The sequence below is a fragment of the Saccoglossus kowalevskii genome, chromosome 12, assembly GCF_978046115.1.
Source record: "Saccoglossus kowalevskii chromosome 12, keSacKowa6.1, whole genome shotgun sequence".
Classification (NCBI taxonomy): Eukaryota; Metazoa; Hemichordata; class Enteropneusta; family Harrimaniidae; genus Saccoglossus; species Saccoglossus kowalevskii.
In genome coordinates this window covers 2827069-2840678 of record NC_140652.1, presented here as the reverse complement: position 1 = coordinate 2840678, position 13610 = coordinate 2827069, and the positions used below count along the sequence as shown (strand labels likewise).

General features: G+C 39.0%; 3 protein-coding genes and 1 pseudogene across 3 annotated transcripts in view; 2 read left to right on the top strand and 2 right to left on the bottom strand.

Annotated features, from left to right (window-relative positions):
• Window positions 1–966, bottom strand: part of LOC100372023 (diacylglycerol lipase-alpha-like) — a 69602-nt gene extending 68636 nt beyond the window's left edge. The window contains exon 1 of the mRNA XM_085506340.1: window positions 717–966. Within this exon, the coding sequence (XP_085362466.1) occupies window positions 717–811 (95 nt within the window). The 5' untranslated portion in view covers window positions 812–966. The remainder of the gene's footprint in view (window positions 1–716) is intronic.
• Window positions 967–4645: 3679 nt separating this feature from the next.
• LOC102801485 (uncharacterized) lies at window positions 4646–7117 on the bottom strand. The gene is made up of 4 exons (XM_006817094.1): window positions 7063–7117; window positions 6201–6334; window positions 6024–6117; window positions 4646–4979 (listed from the first exon to the last, which is right to left on the bottom strand). The coding sequence occupies exons 1-4, from the start codon at window positions 7091–7093 to the stop codon at window positions 4852–4854; spliced, it is 387 nt and encodes a 128-aa protein (XP_006817157.1). The 5' UTR covers window positions 7094–7117; the 3' UTR covers window positions 4646–4851.
• A 2968-nt stretch (window positions 7118–10085) lies between these two features.
• LOC144347726 (uncharacterized) lies at window positions 10086–12350 on the top strand. The gene is made up of 2 exons (XM_085506288.1): window positions 10086–11373; window positions 11506–12350. Exons 1-2 carry the CDS (start codon window positions 10086–10088, stop codon window positions 12348–12350), a joined length of 2133 nt encoding a protein of 710 aa, XP_085362414.1.
• A 309-nt stretch (window positions 12351–12659) lies between these two features.
• Window positions 12660–13385, top strand: LOC144352802 (uncharacterized; annotated as a pseudogene).
• Window positions 13386–13610: the final 225 nt, after the last annotated feature.

Genomic DNA, 13610 nt, shown 5'->3' with positions numbered 1-13610 from the left:
AAATTCATTTGTTTGAAATTATAAAATGCAAACTGGTTAAATATGGAGTTAATCTATCATATCACAACATGGAATCATATTATTCTATTTAATTGATGATACCACTTTATTTGAATACCTATAAAAATGTGACAAATATAGGGCAGGGCATATATCATTTTCAAACAAGCTAACCTAAACACTTATTTTACTAATTGATATGTAACAGTATTTGTATTTAATTATTGATTTAGTGAGAATTTTAATATTATATTCAATGTAGCGTAATCGACCCTGCCGGGGGAGGCCGCCGAAGGGGGTGTGGTCAGTGAGGTTGTTGTTACACACTGTATTACACACAATACGTATAGGCACGACTTCTCTGTTCAAAACTCATATCACGTCTTTCGATTATTGCCCCTAAAAAAGCCTTTGTCAGTGAATCGGTCGGCCATGTATTAGCAGGTGAGGTATGTAGCGAACATTAATATAGAAGCGAAAAGTGATAGGGTTGTAACGCCCGGGGCTCACCCGTAATGATGTCTGCTACTAATACCTATGAGTTAAAGACAATGTTCATAGATAAATGACTAGACGATCGTACAGGATACTGCGATCCAATACGTATGCCAGTAGCAGCGATCGAATTAACATGAATGATGTAACATTATCTCACAAGATGGAAATGCAAAGTTAATCGGGATGAAGGAGAGCTGAGATTTCGGCAGATGACTTACCAGACAATGTGAATGAAGAGAGTGAATCCCGCCGACAGGATGAGATCGTCGCTGCCAACCGCCCAACGACGACGAAATACGACCAAGCCAGGCATAATAACGGTGTGTGGTAGAATCCAATAACACTACAGTAACGATATAGTAAGTCCAGGATGTCAGAAACCCATGGAAATTGTTTCTGATTGCTACATTATCAAAAAACACCGGTAACTCAAACGACGACGACAATACTGTTCATTGCACATTGAGAGTCGCTGTCGAATCCAATGAAACCGAGTTAACGCTGAGTATATTTATGTATTCATGAACCACCAGTTCGAAAATTCGTCCGTCTTGCGAATTTATATACACTACAAGTCTATAATTTAATATCTCCAAGTGAAAGCCATGTTTTCTACAAAATATTGTCAGTAAAATAATGTGCGTTAATGAATTCTGCAACAGGACGTTCACGTAACGAATTCCGTACTGTTAGAGTGACACTTTATGTGATTTGTCGTCGCTTGTTGAGTTTGTCGTTTTTTGTACGTATATTTAATTTTATTTTAAAGGGCATAACAATTTTGACATTTTTTCTTACTGTCACTCAAAAAAAGGATTTTTATTGCACACAAATTATCAAATAAAAACAGCGTGACAGTAAATCGTCCTATTGTTATATTGTGCAGCATTTATGTATTCTCAGGGAGTGTTCATTGTTTACTGAGCAGGGAGGACCACATTAATGGAGCAGCAATCCGATGCAGTGTATAATTCACACCATTCACACCATACGGGTTCGTCAGCTTGCCAGGTTCGTCGTCGTTGCCGCGACATGTTTAATCACCGTCGGACGGTGGTTTAATCTATTCGTCATTAGAGAGCGCTGTGCAATGATGAAATAGCTGACCAGAAACATTTGCTGTTCTAAGAGATGCATTGCTTGGCCTAATACTGACTGTAAACAATCTGACCCGAAGTATTTGTTTTCAAAATAAACTTTGTCAACGAATGCGGTTCGAATGTGGAGTGTCAAAAAATGAGAACAATCCTCCGTGATATGTCAATAATTTAGGAGAACTAAACGGCAATACACACAGTGTTGGCAATGCACGATGTTTCCTCTGGTAACAACATTGTGTTAGGAAACTGTAATCATAGTGATTAGATTTACCAAGCATGAAATTATAATTGTAGATGAACATTAGAAATTTTGCTACAAGACCCTATTACAACTAGGTATCAATGATTGAAATTTATTTGTATTCAGTACGACTTTGTAATTTTGCAAATGCAAATTTTGCGGGAAAAACACCAGAGGCGTTTAATAATAATAATAATAATAATAATAACCTTTATTGATATCGTATCTACTATGGGATTTTGACTAAAATACAATAAAGACATAAAATATGACACAAAGAGGCACCCGTTTCGACTTTCTTCACCGTTTGAAAAACAGTACTGTAATGATCGGGGACGACGATATGACCGTGACTGGGGATATCGTGACAGCTAACGATTTTGTTTACAGTAAGTAACAAACACACTTTTTCATTCATGCAAATTTATGTGTAGCGAGTTTCAAATATCTGTTGTAAGGTATAATGTTTGTAATTATTAGATGTTCTCTTTCATTTTTCAGTTGTTTTGTCTTTTTTGTGGATGCTCTATGCTTTTACTAAAATAAGTTGTATGCATTAAGCAATATGTGTAGTTTCTTTGATTGGTGTACGCACAGTCCCTCTACGGTAGTATTTATGTATTCCTATGTTGCCTCGTCTGGTGCTGGTACGTATGGTCACGTTTAGTCTTTTGTAACACTGTATTTTGATGAATGCAGGACCGCTGTTCTTGATGTAGACATCCAATTATTCGTTCGACGAAGCAACTGCATTCTCGTATACACATACTACTCGGACTATGGGTTTCCATTCTTAATGCGTACATTATCTATGAATCAATTTATCATATTTATGGCTTAAGCTTTTAACTAGGCACGTCGTACTATGACTACAAATTATTTTAAAATATTGGGTATTACTGCCATGCCTATTTAGTCTGTCTGCTTAGACTACCTATATGAGATGATTCTGGCATTTCTCGCAATTTGTGTAACAAAAGAAACATTTTCATATTCACACAACTTTTGGGGTAACAGGAAAACCCTGCTTTCTATACAGAAGTGCCACATGCGTAAACGCTGACGTCAGGTAACCAAGGGAAATAGTACAAAGAATGAGAACGTGGTGTGGCCTAGTTCGCCATGACATTTGAGGCGGGAAAGTCGCAAACTATCGCAAACCTGGAACATCAACTGACACTGTATAGTTTTAAAATCTTCAGTGGCTCCCAAAGTAGACTTTTAGTAAAAATCAGCGACACTTGTTAAATCTGGTGACCAGTTTAGTATGATAGAAACCGTGAACTGCAGTTCAATTATCTCATTTTCAGATCCTTCTTTCTCGTAAAAAACAATCAACAAGTATTCAACAAGTGGTCATCCATTTCTACTTCAGTGAACTTCACCAATTTCTAGTTTGTTCTAGTTCCCATAACTCTGGATAATATGAGGTTATTACGAGGATACTTCAAAGTATGCACGAAGACGGGAGTATCGACCGACGCGCAGCGTACCGTCTGTCTTATTATTAAACATCTTTTCCTTCCAAAAGTACATCATAGGAAAACCGAAATCCAAAAAATTTACAACAGAATCAGCGAACATCTTTGTGTGTAGTCCCGTCAAACCCCTGTGACAGCTATGTTTGTTTTTATCATTAAAGGACGCTTACGAGCGTAATCATTCCATATATGGAATTCGCATTTCCTAATATGGTAGGATAAAAATATCCTGTAAAATACCGCAAAATTACGGCACGCTGAAACTTATGGTGTTACGGTGACAGATGTATGATTATATTTAATAACCATATTGAAAATAATACATCGTGCTTGAAACTAGAATTATTTTAAAGTTTACTCTACCCATTATATTAAATTGTGTTTTCTATACTATGATTTCACATCTGAATATTCGTAGTTAAATGAAAAGATATATTGTTACACTTGGTGACTTGTCAACTACAGATAAACAGATTATTACTGATGACGATTTGAACTTTGGTGTCCTAAATCCAATGAATTCGTGCGACTGTCTGTAATAAGGTAGAAGCCTACTCATAATTTGAGATATTGCATAATATCATAGGAACTAAAATACAACCATCAATTATATATATATTATAAATATATTTTTCGCATACGAGATCAACGGGAACTGTGAGGGCGCAATCAAAGTTCTGCTACCGAATAATATGCGCGTCGGTTGATACTGCTGCTGTACTGTCTTCGTGCATACTTTGCAGTATTCTCGTAATAACCTTATTCTTATACATACTTTTCTCCAACTTGAAGGAATACGTCTATGGTGTTTAGGGCCGAAAGTGTGGAAAAAGGTATTCATGTTATCTCAACTATGATTTTAAGTATGTATATAGGGTTTCTATTTCAATTTTTTGCACTTGAAAAGGGGTATGATTTCTCAAAATAAATACGTGTTTAGAGGCTTTTTTGAAAAGCTATACTTCAGCATGGATACCAGGTCTGGATTGGAGTCACATCCTAGGTGTGAGCGCATATCATTGTGTTGATGTAGAAGTTTATGTTTTTTCTATGCTTATAGTGAATAAACAATATTTTGCTGTTTGTCCCACTGTGCAAAGTTTCTAAAGTTATTATGTTCCTGTGTCCTTTACCATAATTGAAGTTGACTGATGTGTTTGTCGCACTCCATGCATGCACCTGTCACATCTACCCTGTGTCAACGTGAAGGGGTTTTGGCGAGATTGAAACTAGCAAAAAGAATAATACTCATTGCAGTGAAATTAGTTATTGCTGTTGCTGCTGCTGTTATTGTTGAAAGAGTACAAAGAGAAGAATACCTTGACTTTAATTCCAAATCAATTTGAAAATTTTAATTGCAATTTTTATTCCAAAACAATCATTGAAATTCACTAAAAGCTATGATCTAACACAGAATCTTTTATTGTCGATTTCTCTGTCACATTGTATGTAATAAACATCGTATATTTTACACTGACATTAACAGAGTGAACGTCCTTGTTACTACTGATATATTACTGGCTGTGCAATATTAAAATAGAGAGCTCAGTACCATCAAAGCCAGAACGCCCATCAGGCGGTAATTGAAGACCAGTCCAGTAGCAGAATTACCAGTGTTGCACAAATCACTATCACAACAACTGGTGCATACAGTCACACCTGTTGAGTGAAAGAACGTGGATTAAAATATGTTTATAACAGTTATCAACACTAACGTGTCTAAAATTGTTTGTTCAAAACGTGTAAGAAATGTAATTATTTTATATATGTTATACAAGCCGTGAAGCTTTACAGTTCACAAATACTAATATACACTGTGTAATTTGTATACTATGTATATGGTTACATTGAGTGATTACTCGTGATCATACTATGTATATGGTTACATTGAGTGATTACTCGTGATCATACTATGTATATGGTTACATTGAGTGATTACTCGTGATCATACTATGTATATGGTTACATTGAGTGATTACTCGTGATCATACTATGTATATGGTTACATTGAGTGATTACTCGTGATCATACTATGTATATGGTTACATTGAGTGATTACTCGTGATCATACTATGTATATGGTTACATTGAGTGATTACTCGTGATCATACTATGTATATGGTTACATTGAGTGATTACTCGTGGTCATACTATGTATATGGTTACATTGAGTGATTACTCGTGATCATACTATGTATATGGTTATATTGAGTGGTTACTCGTGATCATACTATGTATATGGTTACATTGAGTGATTACTCGTGATCATACTATGTATATGGTTACATTGAGTGATTACTCGTGATCATACTATGTATATGGTTACATTTAGTGATTACTCGTGATCATACTATGTATATGGTTACATTGAGTGATTACTCGTGATCATACTATGTATATGGTTACATTTAGTGATTACTCGTGATCATACTATGTATATGGTTACATTGAGTGATTACTCGTGATCATACTATGTATATGGTTACATTGAGTGATTACTCGTGATCATACTATGTATATGGTTATATTGAGTGGTTACTCGTGATCATACTATGTATATGGTTACATTGAGTGATTACTCGTGATCATACTATGTATATGGTTACATTGAGTGATTACTCGTGATCATACTATGTATATGGTTACATTTAGTGATTATTCGTGACCATACCATACCATACGGTGTTGGTAACCGTTACTAACCTTCAGCAGTGATGCATCCATCGGCCTGGTCACAAACTGATTTGATGTTACAAGACCGAATTAATAAGTTCACATCCCCATCTGTTCTGCTTACCTGTAAAAACAATTTGACATTATTTCTAAACTTGATACTTTCAATGACAGATGAATATACATGAAATACATGAAATTGCTGACCTGACACACGGGGTCCGTGAAGAGCACACCGGCACAGGTTTCCTTACTTGCCGTAGTGTAATCTGACTTACAAGTTGAAGTCGTTGCACTTGAACAACTGTAACACTCCAATGCGTATGACTGGCATACAATGCCTGAGAATGTAAATAAATAAATAAATAAATAAATAAATAAATAAATAAATAAATAAATAAATAAATAAATAAATAAATAAATAAATAAATAAATAAATAAATAAATAAATAAATAAATAAATAAATAAATAAATAAATAAATAAATAAATAAATAAATAAATAAATAAATAAATAAATAAATAAATAAATAAATAAATAAATAAATAAATAAATAAATAAATAAATAAATAAATAAATAAATAAATAATCATTGTTTCCACTACAGAGAACAATGAATTATTTGGATGGAGTAATTTCACGTACATTGTAGTTGAATATTAAATAATGTCGATTGCAATGTAACGTTCTCACTGAGGAATCCCCCATTCGTAAATGCATTTTTACATTTTAACTATAGAGTAAATGTCTAGACTTCATTTTAAATCTGCATGTCTTGGAAATATATACGTCTAAACAACCAACTGTAGTAAGCTGATATATTTAGGAATGACTAGCTTTTCCAATCTCATATAACGATAAATTAATACTACTCGGACTATAGGAAACGATGTGTTTAATGTGAAAACTATGTCATATTCTGTTTCATATGCCAGGAGTATGAAGAGATACAAGGGTAGTCTTTGACGCAATGACAATGGTTTCAGGTGCTCCGTGATAATGTAAATGAAGGGAATATATCTGTGTTAGTAAATTATGATTATTTAGATATTTCAAATTATGTACATACCTAAAAGAAAAAATAGAACAATAGACTTCATTTTCACAGCACAGCAAAGGGTCACAATCTGTAAGAGGAAAGATGAAAGAGAAAATTGGGATTACAGAACAAACAAATAATAACACTTTCAGCCTGTCAGTCAGGAACAATTGTTATAAAAATCGCATTAGAACACAACAAATACACTGCACATAATATATACTAACACACATACGTAACAAAATTAAACAAAGCGGTAACGTATTACGGCAAAGCCCATGACTTTAAGATTCCTTAGAACTGCCGGCGTAATGGCGAAATCGCTGCAAAATCAGTTTTCTTCCCAATAAGACAGTCAAACGATAAAAGCAAACCTAGCAAACTAATTATTTCATGGATAATGCCGCGTATTGTGTTCTCTTGACAAATTACTGACGTAAATCAGTTAAATTCGAGAGGAAAGTACCCGGGTGAAGGTAGAACAGTCGAGGTATGTACGGGTACCTTGACCTCAGAAGCATATCTAAGGGTGAGTTGTGCGGGCATGCAGATGCCACGCAAGACAATTCAGCATCTCTAGTACACGCAGACGAGATGCTGTATTGTTCGAGTTACGAAAATCGAGTTACAAAAACATCAGGTTACAGAAATGACCACGCCCATATATTTGAAACCCCGCCCACTTTTGTGAAACCGTGCCCAAATTGTAACAGTTAAAGCGCGGTAGTCGTCGCGATGCGCATGTGCGAGATATATGGGTCTCGTATAAACAAAGATGGCGACTTTGACTGTTGCGCAGATCAACGAGTACGAACTGACACGTTTCCAAGTTTTAATTAGGTAATTTTCATGTGATTGGAAGGTATCGAAAGAGTCACCGGCGGTAATTAGTGCAAGTCGCGCCCAGGTCAAACCTCATACTTGTGATTTCCATTTGAAGAGCGCGTTGGATTGTGAGAAAATCAATGTTTATCAACACAAATGTCGAACATGCGCAGCGCGACGACTACCGCGCTTTAACAGACTTGTGCTGGACGCCCTTTCACTTTTAACAGTATACCGCCCTCTTTAGGCGCGGGCGTTACGTTAAGCGTAGGTCAGAGTTCGCTATAACTATTATGAGCTAGAGTCTCATACGCGTACGCCAATCGCGTTTTGTACGACTGAAGATCGCTACATAAAGTCCTTCTAAAAGAACACTAGACTAAACTGGTTACCCTAACGCAACTGTGTAAGAGTTATTTGGGAAGTGGTTGACACCAGTACGAGTACTAATGCACTTGGACCTCGGAACAACTGTCGACAAATGTACACTTCACCACTACAGTCGGCAAACGATCATGCACAACGTTTTCGTGACCGTACTGAACACAATGCAGGTTCACAGGCTCAACATTATTCAGAACAAGAACCCACCTTGGGTGTTCCACACAATCTAACTCACATCAAGCCACATTCTGAGCAAATTAAAACGGAAGTGACAGCCCCAGACTATCAAACCAACCCGTCAACCGAGGTTAACGATCAAACTCAACCAGATCCTAACCACTACATTCGTCTTCTAGCCCGTCAACGTTTACCTGTACAGGAGCCAGAGATATATGAAGGGGACCCAGTCATGTTTTTACCCTGGCGCCGGTCATTTGAATGCATGGTGCAAACAGCTTGTGTACCCACATCAGAGAAATTGTTATTCCTAGCCAGATATACAAAGGGAGAATCGAAAACATTAGTAGACAGATTCTGTCTAAGATATGTTCGAGATGCCAGCACTGCCTACATAGAAGCCTGGAAGGAATTAGAAGAGAGATTCGGCAACCCAGAAGTAATCACGGCGGTTATTATAAAAAGGTAACCTCCTTTCCACGATTTAGAGCTGATGACTCTCAAAGACTACGTGACCTGGCAGATCTATGCGTAGATACTGAAGCTCATATGGAAGAACTCCCACATCTAAACACGCTGAATTCTCCTCACGTATTGAATCCCATAATTGAGAAATTACCGTCATTCATCGTCAACAAGTGGAGAGATAAAGTATCAACATACAAACTAAGCCATGGAACATTCCCACCATTCAGTTTCTTTGCCTCCTACATGAAAGATGTTGCAAGATCACAGAATGATCCTGACATTCCAAAACCTAGCAACTTCGCACTAGAGAAGACTAGACCAATCCAGACGAGAACAACCGCACGTATACACGCTACAAAGTCATCTGAAGGTGTTAAACAGTGTGTATACCATGAAGTAACCGGACATGATTTATCCGACTGTAAGGCATTCGCTAAGCAATCGATAAATGAAAGAATCAATCTATGCAAAATCAAAGGCTTGTGTTTTAGGTGCACACAGAAACACCTCGCAAGAGACTGCAACTGAAGCATCAAGTGTGGTATCTGTCAGAGCACCAAACACATAACCTGTCTACACAAGCCTGGTGACACAACTAAACATGGTGCAGAAACCGAACCAAAGAAAACTGACGGAGCTCAAGCAGTAACATCAAATTGCACAAAACTCATTAAGTGCACAGCTGGACGTTCGTGTGGCAAAATAGTTTTAGCAAAGTCTACAAACAATCCAACCCAACACATTTCATAGAATCTTACGCAGTACTTGATGATCAGTCCACTGCATGTATGGGGGACACCCATCTGTTTAATGCATTGGAGATACAGGGTCCAATACTTGAGTACGAACTGTCAACATGCAGTGCCAAGGGCGAACGCAGAACTGGAAGACACGGTGACCACATCATAATTGAATCCATCGATGGCAAGAAGAAGTTCACACTTCCAGTCCTACTCGAGAACGATTACATACCCAGTGACAAAGATGAAATACCTTCACCGGAAATATGTAATAAATTTGATCATCTAAAACCTATAGCCGACAAAATTCCTGAATTGAGAGAACACATTGGTATACATCTCCTTATTGGCAGGAACTGTCCAGAACCACTGAAAGTCAGAGAGACCAGAAATGGACCGACCAACTCACCATGGGCTCAACGCACCGTCCTAGGGTGGACGGTATCTGGTGAACTGTGAATGGAAACTGTAAGGGGCGCTATCAGAGCTTCAGTACACCGTACAACAGCAACAGTGAACTACCTGGACACACAAACGACAGACAGAACAACACTCAAATGTGATCACCACTTGCATATTAGAGACCCAGTCACCCCTAAACCTGCCAACATAGACATATTTGAAGAGACAGCAGATGATGAGAAAGTTGCCCTCTCTGTTGAAGACAAACAGTTCCTTGACATTATGAAAAAGGGTGCTCACACAAACCCTCAGGGAAACCTTGAATTCCCTCTACCTTTCAAACAAAATCCGAGCGAACTACCAAACAACCGACAGTCGGCACTCAATCGCTTTAGCAATCTCCAGAACCAGCACAAACGCAAACCAGAAATGATGCAACAGTACCTGCAGTTCATGGGCAAAGTCATTGAACGTAAACATGCTAGTCCAGTTCCAAAGTCAGAATTGGATGACAACAATTCTTGGTACTTGCCACACTTTGGTGTTTACCACCCTAGGAAATCTCAGATACGAGTAGTATTCAACTCAAGCGCTAGATTTAAAGGTGTCTCACTGAATGATGCACTACTTCAGGGACCTGATCAGATGAATAGCCTACTTGGTGTCATACTGCGAGTTCGACGCAAGCCAATAGGTACAATGGGTGACGTGGAACAGATGTTTCACAGCTTTCATGTCAACAAGGAACACCGAGATTATCTTCGCTTCTTCTGGTTCAAGGACAACGACCCCATGAGACCTGTGATACAATACCGTATGAATGTTCACCTCTTTGGGAACATTTCCTCCCCTGCCATAGCCACACTAGGCCTAAGAATGATTGCCACAGAAAACCAATCCACCTATGGTGAAGACGTGAAAGACTTCATACACAATGATTTCTATGTAGATGACGGTTTAACATCTCAACCTGATGCAGCGACAGCAATAAGCCTCATCAAAAGAACAAGAGACATGTTAGCCACCAAGAACATTAATTTCCACAAAATAGTCTCCAATGACAAGGATGTAATGATCGCCCTCCCAAGTGAAGTACGCGCCAAGGACCTGCAATGTCTAGATTTTAGTCAAGACACTCTACCCTCACAGCAATCACTCGGGATACAATGGTCCCTTCAAGCGGACACTTTCACATTCAAAGTGGACTTGAAGGACAAGCCATTCTCACGGCGGGGAGTATTAGCGACCATAAACTCCATCTATGACCCAATAGGAATACTAGCTCCAGTTACAATAGAAGGGAAGTGCATTCTCAAGGGACTCATGTCAGAAATGCCAAAGGGACGTGAGATGGCCAGCGTTGGATAGGACGATGTGCTTCCAGCTGAATACCTACCTCGCTGGACCCACTGGTGTAACAGACTTACATATGCAGAGAAAGTACATCTACAACGCTGTTACATTCCACCTGATTTAGGTCCCATAATTCAAAGTGAATGTCATGTATTTTCCGATGCAAGCAATGCAGCCATAGCAGCTGTCTCTTATTTACGACTAGTGAACCAAGATGGTAAAGTTCATGTAGCATTTCTTTTTGGCAAAGCTAAAGTCAATCCCTCACATGCCGTGTCAATTCCTCGCTTAGAACTTTGTGCAGCCGTTTTAGCAACACAATTGGCACAAAAGGTAGCTATAGAAATTGGAAGTACTATAGACCGCACAGTTTATCACACTGACAGTACAATCGTCCTTGGCTACTTGAGCAATCGATCGAAGCGCTTCCACGTATATGTAGCAAATCGAGTACAGAAGATACATAATGTATCTTCACCAAACCAATGGCGACATGTGTCCACTGAACAGAATCCAGCCGATCTAGCAACGAGATCTGTTTCAGCCCAACAACTGATGTCTACTGTATGGCTTACAGGCCCTTCCTTCCTATGGGAATCTGACCCAACATCTGGACCCACAACAGAAAGCATCCAGTATGCAATAACAGAAGAAGACCCAGAAGTTCGAAAACAACCACGCATCCTAGCCACGTCTGCCAAACAGCACAAGCCTAACGTTAATTGTCTAGGGTCTGAGAGATTCCGCCGATTCTCAACATGGACTGCTCTTAAGAGAGCAGTAGCGACCCTTATAATCAAGTTACAGAAACACCAGAGTGACAATAGTGAACTTCCATCGAAGATTGTCACCGCTGCATGTGCAGAGATCATTATCCTCCGCACAGTACAAGAAGTGGCGTTCCCAGATGAACTCAAGGTATTGATGATTGCAGACACAGCTGATGATGGTAACAATAACATAAAATGAGGGAGCCCACTGTATCGACTCAACCCATTCCTGGACAAGGATGGAATCATTCGTGCTGGAGGCAGACTTCGTCAAACCGATCTTGATCTCTGCGGCCGCCATCCAATACTACTGCCAAAAAACAGCCACATCTCTCGACTTATCGCTGAACACATTCACCATGAGACTGAACATCAAGGTCGTCAACTCACACATGCAGCTATCAGAGCAAAAGGTTTCTGGATTCTTAGCCTACATGACTTAGTAAGAACCATCCTATATCAATGTACAACCTGCAGAAAGCTGAGAACGAAACATCTAATCCAAGTGATGGCAGACCTTCCTGCAGACAGAGCTGAAAACACCCCACCATTCACAAATGTGGGGATGGATGTCTTCGGCCCCTGGAGTGTAGTGAACAGGAGAACGAGAGGGGGTTCATCAGAAGCCAAGCGATGGGCCATGATCTATGTATGTCTATATACAACAGCCATACACATTGAGATCATCAACTCAATAGATACCTCCGCCTTCATCAACGCACTGCGTCGCTTCATAGCCATTCGTGGCCCTGTTAAGAAACTGAGATGGTGACCAGGGCACCAACTTCATAGGAGCGAAGAACGAACTAAAAGCAGCACTCGAAGAACTTGACCAGCATCAAGTGCAAAGGTTTCTAACAGAACGCCAATGTGAATGGGTGTTCAATCCACCTCATGCCTCACATTTTGGGGGCATATGGGAGAGACAGATTGGTACTGTCAGACAAGTCCTTAACTCTATGTACGTCCAACTTGGCAAACCGCAGTTCACGCATGATTTGCTCTCCACACTAATGGCTGAAGTTTGCGCCATAGTCAACGCTCGACCCATAACCACCATATCTTCAGATGCCAATGACCCGCTCGCACTCAGTCCTAGTATGCTTCTCACTATGAAGATGCAACAAGTACACCCTCATCCGGGTACATTCATTCAGACATGTACAGCAGGAAAAGGTGGTGTAATTTTATTTCTGTACAGGGCCTCAGCCATCGTACAAAATGTAATGGGTAGAAAAGTGCACAACACGTTTTAAAAACAATACAACATTCATGTAAACATATGGTACTAAGTTAAGCTGGATTCATATTCATCCCGTCGCTTGAAAACTTTTAAAAGATACAGAGCTAGTTGATATATGGTGTGGCAGTTTGTGTAGCGAAGAAGTAAGCCCAAACTGTCAATATTTGCATAATTGCCAGGCCCGTAGATGGGTTCAGTCGAGCCCCCTAAATTTTG

Coding starts and splice junctions, on each gene's coding strand:
- LOC102801485 (XM_006817094.1), bottom strand. CDS start 7,093: ATGAAGTCTATTGTTCTATTTTTTCTTTTAG. Junction 6,335..7,062: donor TGTTCTATTTTTTCTTTTAG/GTATGTACATAA, acceptor TTACATTCTCAG/GCATTGTATGCCAGTCATAC. Junction 4,980..6,023: donor TGGATGCATCACTGCTGAAG/GTTAGTAACGGT, acceptor TTCACTCAACAG/GTGTGACTGTATGCACCAGT.
- LOC144347726 (XM_085506288.1), top strand. CDS start 10,086: ATGGAAACTGTAAGGGGCGCTATCAGAGCTTCAGTACACCGTACAACA. Junction 11,374..11,505: donor GTCAGAAATGCCAAAGGGAC/GTGAGATGGCCA, acceptor CACCTGATTTAG/GTCCCATAATTCAAAGTGAA.